The sequence below is a fragment of the Anastrepha ludens genome, chromosome 3 (assembly GCF_028408465.1).
Source record: "Anastrepha ludens isolate Willacy chromosome 3, idAnaLude1.1, whole genome shotgun sequence".
NCBI lineage: Eukaryota > Metazoa > Arthropoda > Insecta > Diptera > Tephritidae > Anastrepha > Anastrepha ludens.
Genome location: NC_071499.1, coordinates 63,846,879 through 63,867,047, shown reverse-complemented (window position 1 = coordinate 63,867,047; position 20,169 = coordinate 63,846,879). Strand labels below are relative to the sequence as shown.

Below are 20,169 nucleotides of genomic sequence, written 5' to 3'. Positions count from 1 at the left end.
TTCAGAGTACCGACTCTTATTTCGGTAATGAAACTCTGCGGCCGCCATAGCCGAATGGGTTGGTGCGTGACTACCATGCGGTAATGCCCGGTCCAAAACCCTGCTCATGAAACACCAAATAATAAAAAGTATTTTCTAATAGCGCGTGCCCCTCAGGCAGGTAATGGCCAAAACTCTGAATTTGTTTCTGACACGAAAAAGCTGATAAAAAACGAAAAAATTGACGATGAAAATCCATCTGCCGTTCAGAGGTGGCATAACACTGTAGGTCCCTTCATTTCTGTAAAATTTTCAAGGCGCAAATAGCCAATGCGCAAGCCACAAATAGGAGAAGGAGCTCGCCCAAATATCCAACAAAGGATTAAGCGTCAATTATTATTATTTTACTGATATAATCTTGCTTAGATAGATTAAACTCATTATTGTTTCTTTTAATCGTACCTTGATTTGTTTTGCAAGAATCACATTGTTCATTCCTGAAAATTGACAGAATATACGAAATTTTTACTTTATTGAAATAAATAAAAACGTTCATTTTAGTTTCATTGTTCATATATTATTATATCTCAATAAATCTTTATATATGTATACATATGTAAGTATTTATGTTGTTAGATTTATCTTCGTTTTCACTTAGTGATCTCTCGTACAAGCAGCACATACACCTACTCATAAACATCTGCACTTTTCTGACATTTTAGTAGCAGTTCCTATTTCAACAAAGCAAAATACTTGTAATAACATAAATAAATACATATAGAGGACTTAACAGAATCGAATAAAGATTTATTTAAATTTGAGAATACTAATAGAGGGTGCTTGCCCTAAAGCACAATTTTATTGAAACAGTAGAAAAATTAAGTCAATTAATACTTAGCGCAAGTTGCATCCAAACACTTCTTATTCCCATAACAGTGCGAGCATCTTACAATTAGAAACAAAATAGGCCTTTGATGTTTTAAGTTTATAATATACAATATAAAATCTTTTAACTTAGAGTTGTACAAAATACAAATTATATTTGCTCATCTAATGAATTACTAACGATTTTGCCTTTGACATTGCAGCTGAGGCTTTCAAACACAGTGGAGTGCTTATTCCTGTATCTTTATATTAAGTTGCCATAGTTGTAGAATATCAATGAAGTCTTTTTAAATTAAATTATCGTGCATAACCCCCGTTTCATTGCGAATGCGCATATGATTTAAACATCATCGCTTTGATTCATTTTGAGCTCATTGAGTGTCGCATTAAAACGCGACCATTCATCACGTGATGGCTGCGCCAGGTGATCAGTGACATCGTAAACATACAGTTTGCCCGTATCGTCGCCGATGGTCACATGCAGACCTGACGGAGTCCACGAGACACGATTAAGTGCTGGCGCACCTTCAACCAAAACTGATGCTGTGGGTACTTCGGTATCCTGATTAAGATTCCACAAATCAAGGCGACCACTACCATCGACAGCAGCAAAAAGTGCAGGATGAATGGGCGACCATGCGACATCCATGACGTAATCAGAGTTATCTTCAAAGGAATACAGAGGTTTAGTGTCCTGAAACAAAAAAAAAGGGCATTGAAGTTATTGTTATTGAATAGTAAAAAAATGGCATATTTTTGTGACTCACCTTCAGAGACCACAACTTAATAGTCCAATCGATAGAGGAAGTTAAGAAAAGATGGCCAAAGTCAGGTGATGATTGATTGTAGTGTGTAGAGATTCCTGTTACTGGGCCCAAGTGCTTTTCGAAGACATCGTTTACGCCAGTGCGTGAACCATGACGACAAGCTGGAGCGAAAAAATTGTAAGCGATTAATTCAAAATTTAGTAAAAAAATATTAAATAAAAAATTAAATTCAAATTTAATAAAAACAAAATTAATATATTTATAAAAAGCAAAAAAGAATTTTATAATAATAAAAAAATAAATAAAACAAAATTAATAAACAAAATAATAAAAAATAAATAAAAATAAAGAAAAAAATGAAAAAAAGGAAAAAAAAAATTTAACAAAAAATAATTAATAAAAAAATAAAAATAAGGAAAAAAAATTGCACAAAAAAGAATTAATAAAACAAATAAAAAATAAAATTTAGTTAAATTCTTTTCTTTTTAAATACATAAAAAATAAATAAAAACTTAATAAAAAACAAGAAAATAAAAGAAAAATTTAATCAAAAAATAAATTTAAAAAAAGTACAATAATAAAAAAATTTAATAAAATGAAAAAATTATAAACACCGCCAAATTAAATATTTGTAAAGTTGATTTTATTTTCCAGGTGAAATGCAAATAAAATGTAAAATTTAATAAAAAAAAATTAAATTTAATTAAATTCTTTTTTTTTAAATACATGAAAAATAAATAAAAATTTTATAAAAAACAAAAAATTAAAAAAATGTAATAAAAAAATAAAAAAAATTTAATAAAATGAAAAAATTATAAACACCGCCAAATTAAATATTTGTCAAATTGATTTTATTTTCCAGGCGAAATGTGTGATGTGCGCCTCTGTTACTGTTCGGTTAGGTTAGGTTGAAACAGTTGTGCATTGTAGGACACACACAGGCTCATGGCCCATTGTGATGCCGCGTGGGAAACTAGCCCTTATTTCTCCTGAAACCAATGTGTTCAAAAATTTTGCATGATCCTTAATTTTGACAGAGCCGAGGTCTTCTAATTCGTTAAAGAAATGTCCGCCCAAAATGGCGAGTCTACGTCTGGATAGAGCAGGACAGTGACACAGAAGGTGCGGAATCGTCTCTTCCTCGTCTAGAAAACTTCTGCAGAAGTCATGTGCTTGCACACCCATTCTCTGGGCGTGCCTACCGATCAGGCAGTGCCCCGTAATAACTGAAATCAGTGTGTTAAGTTTAGCAATGAGAGTCGGCCACATCTGTCGGGCTATTTTGCAAGTGGCCTCGTTACGCCATATTTCATTCGCTACTCTTACAATTTCCTCGCGGATACGTAGTCTTCATGTTTGCAAGCGTATACCTATATCATTTTCGATGTACTCATCAGTCAATTTGGTACCGATTTTAGCTAGTTCATCGGCTCTGCAATTCCCCTCAATGTCGCAATGGCCTTTTACTGTTATGAAGCAAAAAAAATTAAAAAAAAAAAATTGAGTTTTCTAATAGCAGCGGCATCTCGGGAATTGAAACCATTTATGGACCGGAGGTGGGAAAAAACTTTAAGGTCCTCTATTGTAAGACCGCGCTGAGATGCAAAGCATAAGGACATTTAGAAGTTATTGGGATGGGTCATTTTATTTTTAATCTTTCTCACGATCAAGTATTCTTATAGAATTTAAAATGATTTAAAAATGGCGACGAATTACCAAGTTTTAAATATTTTTCGTATTTAATTTTTTTTATGTTTTGGTATACCATATTGCATTTTACAACAAAAACCACATAACTTAAAGCTTCAAACTTTGCACAAAAAATACCATACAAATTTTCAAAGTTTTTTTAATCCGAATCTTAAAAAAATTTCAAGGTTTACAGTGCTATAGTTTATTATTTAGTATGATGAAGTGTATATTTTCTGGTGAATAGCACCAGCTCTGTTTTGTCAGAGTTGACTCGGAGGTCGCAAGTAGCAGCCCAGCGACTGAATACAGCCAGTAGTGACCTTTCCAAAATCTCAGCCATGACTGAGGGAAACGGTCCCGATACCATCAGAACTAAGTCATCAGCGTATTCTACTACCTTAACCCCACCCTTATTTAGCATTATCAGAACTTTATCAATAGCAACTAGCCAAAGTAGGGGCGAAAGGACACCACCCTGTGGCGTCCCCCTGTGAACGAATCTAGTGACTTAGCCCCTCTTACGAGATCTAGAGACAGATAGGTCTTTCCACCTCTAGCCTATCTAACGCAGTTGACTCCGCCCTGATGTTATTAAAAGCACCTTCTATATCTATGAAGGCCGCCAAAGTGAATTGTTTGCCTTCCAGAGATTTTTCCACAGTCCCTACGGCCTCGTGCAAGGCTGATTCCGTGGATTTCCCTTTCAGGTAAGCATGTTGCGCTGGAGATAATTTGGATTCGATGTGCTCTCGGATATGATAATCAATCAATCTTTCAAACACCTTTAGGATAAATGAGGTAAGACTTATATAGTACCTACCTACCCTCACGTTTGGAAGTCAGTAAAAGTCAATTTACAGACAATTTTTTATAACCATTTATATTCTAAAGCATATTCTTCATTGTCAGTATGTGACACAGTGTGTTGGAAAATCTTTCTATTATTTTTTTTTTTTGATAAATTTTATTGTATTAGGGTGCATTTTCGCCGACAGCCTTATGCATTTTCTCATTAGAAACAAAATAGTGTCTATGATTAAACCTCTCTCAAGTAATCTCAATTTTAACTTGAGTTAAACATTCAGCATTCAAATGCATGAAAAGAAATTACAATTTTTTTCCTGGGCGTTGCTGTAATCTGATTTCATTAGCTTATAGAATATCACCCCAATTACGGTCAAAATGCAATATGCGTACAAAATTTGTTGGAGGTTAATAAAATGGGAAATGTCAGGCCCATTTTTCAAAATATCTGTTATAGTATACCTGATTTTAAAGCCATCTCTTATATCATATTTAAGAAAATTATTTTTATTGGTTACTGAGGCAACGCCTTTTTTATTTTTTTAACCATTTTGATATGTAGTTTTCAAGAAAAATATGTGTACTTATAGTCATTAAGATTTTATAGTTTTACTCGAGTCGCTCGTAGGTAAGTAAAGGCAAATCTCCGAGTGATTTTCTGTCCGTTCAGAGGTGACATAAAACTTTAGGTATCCGCATTTGTGGAACAACATCAAGACGCACACCACATATTGGAGGAGAAACTAAGCCAAACACGAAATAAATCATGGTAGACGCGTGGAAAAAAATGAAATTTTTTGCTATATGGGACTGTGGGCTGGTTTTTGCCTCATTTCAAACATTTTACGAAGCGACGGGTGAATCTAAAGCGATTCCTTACCGTTATTCAGAATTTTTTTTAGTATAAACAGGGGGCTCATCGACAGGATTTGGTACAAATATGGTATTACAACATACAGTTTAGCAGTTCTTAATGTTTTTCGATTTGAGCTTCATTCAGGTATCTGTTTCGGCCGACCCTGCCATAGCCCATCCTGTAAATACAATTTTTCAATACCAAGTTAATGATTTCGGGCTTTATACCATGAATGGCTTAAGGAGCCGATGGTTCACCCATATATAGGGTGCATAAGGTAGTTGAGGACATGCATATATATATATATATAACTTCCTGAAATCATTTTTTCTTTTTGCTCTTTTTCACATAAGACATGGAGGGCTGCAACTTAACTCGAGAACTAAGAGTCATGCAATTATCGTAGCTTTATGTGCAATTCACACCGACAAGTGCAAACGATCATTGACGAGGACCCTTCAAAAATCAATGAGGGCCCTTGAGAGGGAGCTTAATGTTTCTGAGGGTCTTATCCGTCGAGTTGGAGAAGGTTATTGCAGCTAATTAAAATTGTATTGCATGATTTTAGATATTTAATAAGTTAATGTTGTGTAAAAAATTTGTGAAGTTTCATTAAATTTTGTTCAAAATCAAAGCTAATTAGTTTTACTCTCAAGTTGCCCTCAAATGTCGTACGCACTCTGTTAAGTGTTAGGGTTAGCTCTACTTTACCGGAACGACCCGGATTTGTATGCGACTAAGAGGACTGAGGTTTAAGGTGATAGGAGCTCTCCGGCATTCAATTTCCAAACTCATTGCGGTGTTTACTGGTCACTGGGTAATCGGTACTCATGCGGAGAAGCTTGGAATTCCGTACAACCCCTATTGCAGAAGTTGTGGGGATCCTGCAGAGAAAGAGACTGTTGAGCACTTTCTCTGCAAATGTCTGGCTCTGGTGGCTAGGCGCTTGAGATTCCTTATCGTGCCCTTTGGGGGTGGCTTGAGGAAATTCTCCAGCCTAGATCCCTTTTCTCTCCTCCACTAACATCAACAGCACTGGATGGCTGTAGATGGACGGCGCGAAAGTGCTACTTGAAGTGTACTCTTGCTATCTAACCTACCTACCTACCTACTTAAGGGGACTGACACCTGAGCGGCATTCCGCAAAAATGTAAGGGCAGAGTTTTAAATCATTACAATAACATCAACAATTGTGTACACTGTCTGTCATTAAACAAACCCTCGCATCCATCAAACTTTTTCAACATAATTGAATTAATACTAAGCTGTGGTGCTTGCAAATCTAAAATTGTTATTGCAGAAATAAATTGTGAACCCTATAAATGCTATTTACTTATTTAAAATGAATAACTGTACAAAGCGCACATTGTTCCTTACCTGAGTAGACGTAACCATCCTCACTGCCCATCACCAAATTATTAATTTCATTCGCCGGAAAAGCCATACAAGTAACTGCAATCGATTTCGATGGACGCTGCTGTTGTAACTCCAATGTGTCTTGAGGATGCGACAACATATCCAAACTCCAAGAGCACAATTTGCCATCCGAAGAGATCGAGATAACATTGTGAGCATTTTGTGAGCCAACAACCTGCAAACAATAGACCGGGTGGGTGTGTGCAGCAGCGCTCAATGGTGTGCGTTGCATTGGTGTACGTTTTTGCACGCGATTATCCCATAGCACAATTTGTCCCGAATATGTACCACCTAATATAAGATTAGGATTGAATTTAGCAAAACACGTCGACATGACGGCGCTTTGACAATGGAAAATATCTTCAGGCGTTTGCTTTTTAAATTTAGTATTCCAAACCATAACAACGCCATCGGGTTCGTTAGGACTCTCCTCGTTATTGTGATATGAAGCGGCCACCAATTCCGGAAAATGTGTAGACCAATCCATACAGGTGATGCAACGATTTTTCGACCAACGTTCATCGTAGAAAATGCGATTCAACGAGAGTCGAGCATGTGAGCGCTCATCATTGTTGTCTTCATTATCGCCAGCGCCAATATAATCCGTATAAATGTCAACATTCTCGGAGAGTGCACGTTCAACAACACGACCTGCGCGCAGCACAAAACGTTGGAAGTCCTCGGAAAGTATGATCATCTGTTTTTGCTCCTCCGAAAGTTCCTTAACTACAGAGAGAGAGAGAGAGAGAAAATAATATAAAAATGAAAATTTTAATATATTAAATGACCCTTTCGAGTCAAACGATTTGCACTCACTCTCTTTTTTCTCCTCCTGCTCCTTCTTTTGCTCCAATGGCGTGATGGCGGGTGCCACATCCTTGACCGTAGGCAAACCATGTGTCAAGTAGCCGGGTGGCAACTTCGAGGTGAAACCATGATCCAGATGTGGTAGAGAACTCTCTTCGTCATCTCCTTGGGCATCAAATGCAAGCACTGTTTAAGGTATAAAACTAACACAGCTAGAGGAACATGACAATCGACAGAACAGGAACAATTCTACTTTCTTGGTTATTGATAGCAACACAATTCTGAATTGGCCTGGTTTCATTCATTTAGACGCGACGTTTTATACAAAAAAGATTATAGTTTTTTCTTTGTTTCTATGCATATTTTACAATTGGCTTTTCTGTACAGTATAAAAGATTTTGCTTGGTTTTTTTTTGTTTTTTGCGGAAGGGGGTTTAGCTGAATGATGTGCGAAAAAAAGCTGTGCAACAATTTCAGTGTGCGTTGTGTGTTATGAGTTATCAACATATTTATTTACATTTATTTTTTTATGTACAAATTTTGCTTTATTCAAAGCAGCTGGAGATTTATTAACTAAAACAATGCGATACGTGAGCTTTTAAGTGCTTTAATAAGCCAGTATGCTGCGCCAGTTCAACATTTTTTTCTCATGATTGTAGTGGACATATTTCGTTACCGCACAATGGTTTAAAGGACGATTTTTATTTATCAAAATTATGCATGCGCGCATGCGCGGAAAATCGGCAGCTAGCAGCTGTTAAGGCTCGATAGAAAGGATTCTAACATCCAGAATTCCAAAAGGCAAGTCGATTTTTTTAGATCAATTACACTGCGTGACAGCGAAAATATACTTTTTTGAGACATAATACATAGGTTGAAAAGTCCCGGGCCTAACAAATAGGTTAGGTTAGGTTAACTCGTAGGATGTCAAAGTTTTTGCAAACTTACGTAGCGCAGGAGGATCTATTTTTGAGAAATCCTCCAGACCCTCAAACTGTGGGTCACATAGTTATTATTCACATAACACATAAAGGCCATTAGTTTTATTGCATTCACCTCTGCTTCAGTTATGCACATAAAACTGTAGGTTTAGCCGAGTAGAAAAAAAGCATACTCGAAATTTTGGATTTACCATCAAAATGTGGATTTGGGAGCGAAAAACCCAATTTTTCATATAGTGGCGCAAAATTAATCATTGAATTTTGTTTTTCAATAACTTTTTTTTTTACAAAAAAAAAAAAAAGAAAAAATCATATTTAGAGTGAAGGAAATCTTTACGCGTTCGTTGCTTGTCTGCTACAGCATACAATTCAGCTTGGTTCACAAGTTTCAAATATGATTGACGTACGATGCCATCTACAAACATTATACAACTTCCGATAGGATAATTAATTTGGTGTCACCTTGTACAAAAATTATGCTAAGCTGCTAAATGTATATTTTTGAACTACACATACACTCGTGGACAATAAAAATAGGCGTGTGAATTTGAAATTTTGAGTTTTGCTTATTTTACTTCTATTTATTTATTAAAAGTATATTTCTATAAAAGTTTAATTCATTATGCAACAAAAACCATATAAAACTTTATCTTAAACTTTGGGAAAAAAGTCTGCTAATTATACGAAAATTTTTAATTCTTTTCAATTTTGAAATTTTCTTTGTAATTTTAATCAGAATTTTTTGTATACAGTTATACACTTTTTTATAAATCTATATATTAATACGGAGAGCAAAATTTTGTCGTACCTTAGTTTAGTATTTATAGTCAGAGAAAAAAGTTGAAACATATACCAATGGATAGCATATTTGGAGACGGTTTGCACAATGTATTAAAATAGTTAAGTACATAAGTGAATAGGTGCAGATAAAATTAATCACACTATTTTACCTATATTACGATATATCATGTTATAATATGTATCATGAAATAAAAGTTGATGAAACTTTTGGAAACTTATATATTGTGAATCAATGCAATTATAAATTTGATTCAGAAATTATGATGGTCATGGATTAATTAATGATTGTTTTTTATTGTGGGTTTTCAAAAACAAAATTTTTTTTTCCGTAATACATGGAATTAAATGTTTCCAATTCATGAATAAAAAAAATATGATATTTGAAATACACAAATATAGGATCGCTTAATACAGGTAAAATAGGATATTTTTCACCTTTAATTTTACTACACCTATTCACATATATCATGTAAAAAGTTTCAACATAAGCTATCCATTTATATATGTATGTTTCAACTTTTTTCTACGACTATAAATACTAAAAAAAGGTATGACTAAATTTTGCTCTCCGTATTTATATAACGTCGAAATTTCGGCGCATGGGCGATCCTAGTATAAAAAAAACTTTTGTATACTGTTTTATAGCCCATTCCATTCTATTACAAGAAATCGAAAGTTGCAAGTGGCTACAAAAGATCGATAATTTTTGAGAATTTTGTTTGCTGACGGTGCTGGCCATTTTCTTCCATTATAAAAAATTGTTGAACGTACTTTGGAAAAAAATGGCCTAAAAATCAACGGTATTTTGTAGCCACATACAACTTGTACTTTATTATACTAAAATTGCTTGCGCTAAAAAACTGCGTACCAAAAATGATGTAAAAATTGAAACAAATTTTAAATGGTTTTTGCGGTACATGTCAAGTTAAATTTTTATAAAAAATTAATAAACACTAAATAAACTACAGTAAAATAGCAAAAACTGGTCAAAATGTCACACACCTATTTTATTGTCCATGAGTGTGAAATTTTCTCGCCGCATAAATAGATATAAGATTACGGGTAAACTGTGAAAAATTGGCTTTTCGACCCCAAACTCCGGATTTTGAGCATCAATCAAAAAGTCTGAGTATGCAGTTGCTTTTTACTTCACTTGCGACTTCGTATTTATAAATCTGGGGAAAATGTTTTTCGTCACAATATTATTGTTGTTGATTCGGTGGACACGAACAAATTTATTAATATTCAACGAATTTCGGCAGCGACAACAGTGAATGCAAAATGGTGGGTGTAACGGCGTAGCGTGCAGGGTTAAAGAAAATCATAAACACAAGTAAAAATATAAAGCTTGCAAATATGTATGTTAATAATAACATGTAGTGGTGCAGTGAATGGGTGATTAACGCCGTGAAGTAGGCAAAGGTATTTATATACAATTATTTGTATAACCCTCTGAGTACTTTATAACATGAAGATTTCGTTTTTTTGGCAAAGGTATGCCAGTTTTTCATGTTTTTTTTTTTTTTTATTTTACTTATATTTGAGTATTTATTTACCTTCTCTCACTGTGGATATTTCATGAAAATACTTTTAAAAATTTATTTTAGCACAGGAATTTTGAATCGATTTTTAAATATAGAAACAGTAAAGAAACAAAAATGAATTTTCTCAAATAATGAAAATAAGAAACAATTTTTAGATTTTGAAAATTTAAATTAAAAAAAAAAAATATAAAAAATTTTAATTAATTTTTAAAAAATAAATATTTTTTTAATTTTTTTTTAATTTTTAATAATTTTTTGTTTTTAATATATAAAAAAATGTAAATGTAAAGTTATCTACTATAAAGTTGTAGCTGTGCAGTATGCAACTTTTTTGCTTTCTTTTGCATAGTAGCGACATTTAAAATAATTTTTTTCTTTTTTAATATTTTTAATTTTCGCAGTTTAGTCTGAAAGTTTCACGTTTCCAGTAAAAAATTGTTTGGATTTTTAACAAATCAACTTAAGTTCACTTAAAAACAAAAAAAAAATAATTGGCGCGTACACTTCTGTTAGGTGTTTGGCCGAGCTCCTCCTCCTATTTGTGGTGTGCGTCTTGATGTTGTTCCACAAATGGAACAATTGCTAAGCGCTAAATTAATGTTTTTTAATGCACAAACTGTTAGTTCGGGGAAAAAGAAATCTATTATTTTCGCGATAGATGGCTGTAGTGATCGATATCTCGTAAAGTATCGATCAAACGATTTAAAGTTTATGATCCTTGTCAAGGTGACATTTCACACTAAAAAAATCCTTTTGCTGTTTTTTTTTTATTCCATTCAGTTGTGAGTTACAGGGCGTTACAATGGATGCCAACATAGAGGGAATTCGGTACATTTTAGTTTTTCTTTGATAAAGGCAAAAATGCTGAAGTAGTGAATGGTATTTATGATACCGGCGCCGATAAGGTAAGAGCTAATTACGTTCAATTTTGGTTTAGTCGATTTTGTTCGGACATTTTTGATGTTAAAGAAATGTCGATAATGTCCAAAATGTGTAAATAACATGATGTCCAAATAACATAATGCCCAAAATAACAGAAATATTTGAAGTTGATCGGCAGGTTAGTAGTCGTAGCATCGTCCAGAAGCTAAAGATCGACCATAAAACAGTTTTAAACCATTTGCGGAAAAAGTAATGGATTTCTTTTCGCCCCAAACTAATATTTGTCATTCATAGCTGTGGCTTATGTTCTGGCTCTTCTTAATCCTTTTAACCCAATTTTTTTTTTTTTTTTTTGGTTTTCGTTTTGACTTGATTTTTTTTTCACTTGTCATCGTATTATATTTATTCTAGAAGTATTTACACTAAGTTTCGAGTCGCCACGCTCATTTGCTCTGCAAACTTGGACAAAAAAATTGATGGCAAATGAATATTTAATTCGACATTTGCTGGAAACAGTTTTACTTATTTACACATTTCTCATTTTTCTTGTAATTTTTAGAAAAAAATGCATATTCAAAACCGATTTGTTGCATTCTGAAAGAAAAAAAAAATTGTCTGCATCCTTTTCTGTAATATTTTGCCTGTTATTTGGTCGCCCTTTTTTGTGATTATCGGCATCATTACGATTCTGCCTATAACATGCGAAATTGCTGTCGGACAACGTTGTGCTCGAATGGGTTAATAATTGTTGCATTAAAACATAAAATCTTTCTATGACCGACCAGAAATTAATCGTCTAATGTAAATGAAAACTAATCTCAAATAAGTTATTTTGTTAAAAATCCACATAAATTATTCGCATAAAAAAATCGATGAATTTTTGCAGCTGATGCGCCCAACTCTACTGAGCAAAAGTGCAAAAAAATTTTTATAATATACATTTTGGTTACTTTGTAATAGTGTGTGTTAGGTGTTATCAGGGTGCGCTCTGGGTGTAAGATTTTAGTTTGCGCAAAAAATGCAATGGTATTAGAAACACTGTATAAAATATTAATTTCTAGTGAATTTTACTATTAATTTTGCAATTGCTATACAACCAATTAAACTTGATATAAAAAATAAAAATAATAGTTTATGTTGTCAAATGTATGTATGTATGTATGTATGCATATATTTCAACAACTTGGCTAAACTATTATTATGAAAATGAAACAAAAACAAACAAAAAAAAAAAAAAAAATTATACACAGCAAATTTTTGCTTATTGCACATTTAATTATAATCAATAATGTACAAAAGAGCCAATTAACATAATTGTAACAGATTGTATTTGAGAATTTATAAAAGAAATGCTTATTTATTAATACTCATTTAAAATAAAATTATTTATCTTAACATATTCACGTTTCTCCACCCAATTTATATTTCAAATATCTGTATTGTATATCCTTAAAAGAGTTCGGTATGCCATTAAGAAATATAATTTGTAGATATATGCATGTGTATGTGTAAATAATGCAGTGCATTCCTCGGTTGTGGGTTGGTTGAAAGTGGAGGAAAACCAAAGCAAGCGTTTCTAGAGACAATGTTTTTGTTTTATATTACTTGGCTTTACAATTCAGTGAGTGTGAAGCGCGATGTATCACCAAAAGTATATAGAATGGAGTTACATATGTATATATACTTGTATGTACACATATGTTTGTATGCCGGTTAAACGTGTGTTTGCGTTTGCATGTATTCACAGCACCAAATGAAAGAAAAATAAAAAATTTAAAGTATGAGAATTTTAAGACTCTTTATTTTATATAATGAAAGCTGGTATTAGTTGAGGAGCTTACACCTGAAACAATGTATGCCGCATGATTATGTTTTTTCTTCAGCCCAAAATTTACTTTCCTCTACATATTATATATATGTACATACATATGAAAATTATTAGAATTAGTCTTAAAGCAATTAGAAAAGCTGTCAATGTAATTCTTTACCAATAGCCAACTAATCGATTTCAAATAGGAAAATAATCAAAATAGACTGTTTGAATTGAAGTGTTAAATATAAAAGAATAAGGGAAGATACTTATAGCCTTCACAAAGAGCACATTTAATTTTTGCTTATTTAATTTTTTTTTTATTCATTCACAAAGCAAGTTTTCTTATTTGAATAAATTGAAATCAGCTACACGCAAATTATACATGTATGTAAGTATATACATATATGTATATATTACCTCAGGTGTTTGGCTCCGAATTACGATGTGCGTCTAGATGTTTTTGCACAAAAGGAGGGACCTACAACTTAACGCCGCCTCCGTGCGGTAGATAATTTTTTATGAGAAGCTTGGCAGAAATACACTCGAGGGTTTGCCATTGTCTGCCCAGAGGCCACCGCTATTAGAAACCACTTTTTCTATGATTTTGTTGCATGCCCATACTGGGTTTCAAACCCGAACCTTACCGAATTGTATTCACACTTCAACCATTCGGCTACGGCAGCCGCAAACTATTGTATTGTATGTAAAAATTGTTCCAATAAAAATTTTGAATTCGCTCTCAAAAAGAAATTTCACTTTGCTCTCAATTTCCCCTTTTTCCCAAGTTTGGGAAATTCTCATTTAATGTTCGGCAGGTCAACAACAAAGTTAACAAATTGTTCAAACTTGTACAAACCTCGCATGAAACGTAGCAACTCTTCACTTGCTCCCCTCAAACCAACTCATCTAGTGGCACTTTCAACATGCCCTAAGCCAGGTAGTTCTTGAACCTATCGTAAGATGATATGAACAGGAAAGACAACTGACATGTTAACCGAACTAGACGTGAATTTTCAAGCCGTTGCAAAACCAACATCCGCTCGTTAATCTTACAGAGCACTTTGTGAATTTCGCTGCTGAAAAAAACATACTTTAACGCATCGAAACCAAAATGTTTCGTATAATTAGCCAAATAAGACTTCAATTGTGATCGAAAATTGTGTTTTTCAGGTGTAGTGTATGACACTGACTTGTGGAGGGCTTATGGAAGTAACTTTCGAATAACATTAAAATGAATAGCCTATTTCCGGTGAGCCTTAACTACAGTTCACGCTGAGCAGCTGTTAAATATCACATTTGAATTACAAAATTTCCATGCAATTATTGTTGTATCAGCGCTTGTAAACTCTTTTTCATGATGAAGTTAACAGAAAATGTTATTTTAACAGGGATACCCCTACTACAAATGTAAACAATTTTTACTGTATAAACTAAAGAAACATCATTACTAAAGTTTTGTTTGGTGACTTTTTTTTTAATGGCAATTAATTTTCTTTTATGCTAAGGCATATATTTTCTTTAATAAACAACAAATGCTTAGGAGCATTATTAGTAAGCTAAAAGTTAACACCATTAACATAAAAATGCAAACGGATCTGGTAGCTGTCTGTAATCAACAAACTGCAAATGTGAACCAAATGAAAACACCTCGTATTTCGTTTCCACGACAGTCGGTTCTACGTTACCGAAACGACCCGGATTTATATCCGGCCAAGGACTGTCACTCCAGCAGCATTCCCCGTATGTAAGTATGGGGAATGTTTATGCTGCTACAACAACTTCATATTTCAAAAACTTAACAGAGCTCTCAAATGCAGTTAAGTTCTTGGCGGAAATAGGCTATATCAGAGAATGTTAACGATCATCTTAACAGTTTACTGCACTCTTTCGAGGATGAGCTTATTGAAAGCCCTTATTTAACGTATATACAGAGTCAAACACAATAGCGGTGCGTGTTAATGAGAGAAGCAAAGCGTTTTAAGCAATTTAATTTATGGTGAATAATAAGTAAACATTTAAATTTAAAAAAAACTTCCCTATAATCCTTTAATATATTTATATTACAAACCGACTGCATGCCTTAATTTACAGATATTTCTGAAAAATGTTTACGTGTTGAGTTGAGCGACAGTAATTTAGGTAAGTTCACAAGCTCTGTGTATATAATTTTATAAATTATTTCAATAAATTAATTTTTATTTTAATCAATATTGCTTTTCTACATATTTTCACCATTCATTCTCATCGTTTTAATTGCTTTGTTTTCATAAGCTCGTAAGTATTAAAAGTTAATATGCATTAATGTATTGTGACTGTATTAATATTTTAAAATATGACAAGAATATTTTTTGTGGGTTAATGATACATATACAGAATGCGGCGAATAGTAGAGGTATAAAAACAAGGCGAAGGATTGTTTGGGGATGGGACATATAAGGAATATTGGATTACACAATTATACAAATATTTCTCAGAAGCAGTTAATATATATTAAGGCAAGTTATTGCCTTCGTTTTTTTTTTTTATTTGCAACTTTGCCACCTTAAACCTTATACAAATATATATTTGATAACGCGAAATCGGACATTTACAATTTCAAAGCATAGTTTGCGGATATGCGAAAACTATTATTTTCTTTTTATTACGATAGAGCTTTTTCAAGTTTTTACGGTTTTTATTTTTATTTTATAGAGAATTTGTCACGTTCCTATTTTGCTTCATGTCGATTCCGCTACTGTCATAAAATATTGGAGCAGATGTTACCTACCTGTGAACTCATCCTCCCACTCTAAACCCGGATTTAGATTGTATTCGTCTTGAAAAATATACAGAATAAAGATGATTGAAGTAAATTTTTTGATATTTTTCAATTTGATTTGCATTTTAGTCGGTTTTAAAGAAAATTTCAATATGTCGAAATGCAAATTAAGTAAATTATGATTGCCCCAAATTCATAGGAGACACAACAACTGATACAATATTTTAATTGTGAAAAATATGTATGTATGTTTTTTGTATATTTATGCATAAAACACTGAATTAAATATTTTGAAGCAAAGAGAACGTGTTGATCGTCCGCTAACTAATAAAATATCGCTTACTAATTGAGGGGAATAAGCAATTTTAAAATATTTAACTCAAATATTGTATGTGAAGATTACGAAAATAGCATGCATAAATTTGTTTTGCATTTTGGAAAAAAAATCAATTCTTTATATTATGTACACCTATGATTAAATGCACACAGAAACAATTAATGTTCATCGCCGTTGAAGCAAATGTTAACATTTTTGTTTATGATGAACAGATTTATTTGTTACATGATTGGAGTTTGAGGGGAAAAATCTATAATAATGAACTAAAAAGCTGTATTTGCCGTAATGTTGTATGCCAAATTATTATTGTTGGTTTTGTTGGTATATATAATAGTATGTATGAATTACTTTTTGAAATTGAATGCATTTCCGATTACTAATTGAAAATTAATAAAAAAAAAATCAATATCTACTAGGTTACTTTTCCAACTTATAAACAACGAATATTTTGTCGATTTACCAAATCGAAATAATAAAATGGGTGGAGAAAAAAATTATAATGTGAATCGATTATACAGGCGAAAACTTAAAAATAAGTATGTTTCAACTGGACAGACGACCCATAAACGGCCTTTCCATTTGCACAGAAGATAAAAAAAAAACGAAACAAAAATTATTCAGCTATAACTACTAACTACTTAATAATTCACGTTAAAGGAAAAAATTTCTTTGTTACATGAAAGAAAGATATAATAAGAGTAAGAGAATAGATATGTATACATTTTCAGTATATAAAATACAATTAAAATTAATAAAAATATAACTACACACTCAAAAACACACACATACAGAGATCGAACACACTGGACTATACATACAATACAATTTCTGCCTCGTAAAAAGTATTGATAAACGAAACGTAACTCACCATAATAATCCGTAGCATGAGCTAAAATCAAAATAAAAGAGTAGTTAGGTTTGTTATTAGACGAATAGTTCACAGTAGAGAGTTGCATAAAGTAGTAAAATTAGAACTTAAAAATTAAATAGGAAGGTAAAAAGCCGCTGAAATTTGAAACGCAAAACGAAGATACTTTCAACGTAAAAACTTAAAAACAGGTGAAAAACTGTGAAGGAGAAACTTTAAAATACAAAAAAAGTGGGAAATAGCTGGCCATAGTTTCAAGTGCACTCAATTCGAAGTAGTTAGCCATGGTGCATGTAAGAAACAAAATATTTTTAAAGCAATTTCGCAAATGATTTAAATGTATGTATATATATTTTTCGTTTTTATTTTTATTTTTGTTTTGTTGAAATAATAAATACCAGTACCTTTGCGTGGTCTCCACCAATCCTCCATGTATCCTGATAGAGGTGAGGAGTGGCAAGAAAGAACTGTATTTGTTATTTTATTTCACTATGATTTTCTTTTAAGATTCTTCATACAAGTAAGTTGTGGGGATAACTCAATAATTTCTGCTTAGTTATTTGCATGAAAATGTGGGTATGTATGTATGTATAAGGCACTGCATTCGTGCCGAATAATGGGTTTCATATCAAAGTGCATGCGTACAAAATATATGCAATAATATTTTATATAATTATTTAACACAATCACGCATTCTCATTCGCATGTAAGTATGTGTAATTATTTTGTGAAATCAAATTTATATGGTATACATATGTATATTTGTAAGCGCATGTAGTAAGATCTAGCATTAATTGTTGCAATGCAATTGGGTGCAGCTTGCGCCAAGTCAAGCGCGCAGGTGAATCGAAAGGTGTAAAAGAGTTTATTTCTATTCTTATTCTTCATTTCATTTTTCCATTGCTTCTTATTTTATATTCATCATCAAATGATTAATAAGCTAACATTAAATTTACTTCAATTCTTTAAAAGAACCATTATACTCGTTCTGAGAAATAAAGTCTTTTGCACCCACACAATACATTTTGGATAATAGCTTTTTGTATCTGAAAGTTATTTTTTTAATTTTTTCTAGTATGCAACTAAACTTTTGGAATATACGTTATTTTAGAATAATCAACACTTTAACTAATATATGTTTAATGATATTAACTAATAAAGCTCAAAACAACAACAAATTATATGTTTATAGTACCCACCATCACGTTCGTGCCCTCCAGTACTAGTAGTTTGTGTTTGTTTTGAGTATACCATCGTTTCTTTAGGTGGAATGTTGGTTGCCTGCACGTTGTACACGCTTAAGTTTAATGGCTGCTTCTTACCACCTCTGGTGTATAAATAATTGTTTTATTAATTAATTAGTTACAACTCTTTTTAATAATTTATTTTATGCTTCAAATGAAACTAACCCGACACCATTCATATTTGCTTGCAGACTGGCGTCTGGTGTTTGAGTGTTGGAGTTGTCCGACGTGAGTGAGTTTACAGATGATAATGAAGATAATACCTCTGATACGGGCGCAACTCCCAATGAAGACAACATCTCATCTAAATCTCTGAAGTCGATAATCATATAAATATAAGTCCAAAAATGCCGATTAATTCAACTCACTTCCTTTGATCTTTGTCGATGCCAACCCCTCCACCGATACGCCCAGCAGCCTCCTCCATGTCCTTCATCTCTTTTTCACGCCTACGACGATCCTTCTCTTCGCGAAGAGCTGCCAATTTGGCTTTTTTACGTTCCAGTTCAGCTTTGCGATCCATGCTGGAGATGGTGGCTTTTGCAGTTTTCAGTTAATACTAAAGTCGTTTGTTTATTGTAACTGTTGAGAGTTTAAGAAGGGTGTAATTATTATAAATTTTACGATATTTAACAAACAAAAAATGCAAATAAGCGCTGATGATGTCATATAAAAGACGCATAAATTAATGTGTGCCATATTAGACAAAACAATTTATGCTACTTTTCCTATATTTTTTAGTTGCGCGAAATTTGTTCAGGTGGGATTTACAAGAGTTTTGCGCATTTAAAAATCAAAATATTTCAATTTTTATTTCACTTCGGGCAAGGTTGGATAAATCACCGAAGTTGTACGACAGAACGAAAATCAATATTTTCATGCACTTGCTATAATTTTTCAGAGCTTATTGTTTAGCTACAAAAACAATATTGATTTTTCTGAAAAGGAAATATACCTGCTTGCGACACTTGTGAAGAATTCTCTATTAAATCAGCAATTTAAATAACTAATTTACGAATTTTCACCGAAAATAGTTTCCTGTCTTTCTCCGTCTGAAAATTACTCACTTTCTTGAGAGTTGCCAGCTCTGGCAAATCAAATTACAGATGGCTCAGTGTTGAGAAACGATTACTATAAGCAGAGAGTTATCGTACCACAATTCATGAGAGTATTTTCTTATATAAAATATGATGTTCAATTAATTATATAGAATACAGACCGATAGCCCCAGATGCTAGTTGCTTTACTACTGTAATTTAATTATTTATAATTATATTTCATATAAATATGTTAGATTAAATTTATATAGAAATAAAGTAAATGAAAATAAAATAATATAATCTAAAATGAAATAAAATATGCCGGCATGTCTATAAAAAATTATTGTTGGCAGACTTTTCCGTTCCATTGCTATAGTTTGCTTGTGATTGTTTGTAAGCACTATACATTAAATGCCATCAACTACTTTCTTTAGAAACTTCACTTTTTTGCTTATTTTTACCTTTGGCGTTTCTACTCTACTTCACAAAAGTAATGGACACAACCGATGGGTCTTTCGAAAATTCCTGTCATAATATTTACAAAAATCATAAAATACAAGATCATGCAGAAATAAACTGTTGAGAGTATTTTTCCAGTGGAGCAATTTTGGATAAGCAGAAGTAACTTTTCTAAAAACTTGTTTAAAATATTAGAACCTAGGTTATTGCATTCATTAAAAGATAACTGAAAAGGGAATACAACCAAAAAAGTAATTGGAAAAAAAATATAAAAAA

General features: G+C 32.5%; 1 protein-coding gene across 5 annotated transcripts; it reads right to left on the bottom strand.

Moving 5' to 3' along the window:
• Window positions 1-765: 765 nt before the first annotated feature.
• On the bottom strand, window positions 766-19,482 carry LOC128858091 (cytoplasmic dynein 1 intermediate chain). Of its 5 annotated transcripts, none has more exons than XM_054094051.1 (10): window positions 19,350-19,482; window positions 18,763-18,976; window positions 18,560-18,706; window positions 18,350-18,477; window positions 17,151-17,171; window positions 15,955-16,002; window positions 7,216-7,371; window positions 6,361-7,125; window positions 1,632-1,792; window positions 766-1,558 (listed from the first exon to the last, which is right to left on the bottom strand). In XM_054094051.1, the coding sequence occupies exons 2-10, from the start codon at window positions 18,915-18,917 to the stop codon at window positions 1,205-1,207; spliced, it is 1,935 nt and encodes a 644-aa protein (XP_053950026.1). In that variant the 5' UTR covers window positions 18,918-18,976; window positions 19,350-19,482; the 3' UTR covers window positions 766-1,204. The 5 variants fall into 5 exon arrangements, with proteins under 5 accessions (XP_053950026.1, XP_053950027.1, XP_053950028.1 ...); XM_054094052.1 differs by having other exon boundaries at window positions 7,216-7,368; XM_054094053.1 differs by lacking the exon at window positions 15,955-16,002 and having other exon boundaries at window positions 7,216-7,392.
• Between the last annotated feature and the right edge of the window lie 687 nt (window positions 19,483-20,169).

Coding starts and splice junctions, on each gene's coding strand:
- LOC128858091 (XM_054094051.1), bottom strand. CDS start 18,917: ATGGATCGCAAAGCTGAACTGGAACGTAAAAAAGCCAAATTGGCAGCT. Junction 18,707..18,762: donor ATCGACAAAGATCAAAGGAA/GTGAGTTGAATT, acceptor TATCGACTTCAG/AGATTTAGATGAGATGTTGT. Junction 18,478..18,559: donor GCAAATATGAATGGTGTCGG/GTTAGTTTCATT, acceptor TTTATACACCAG/AGGTGGTAAGAAGCAGCCAT.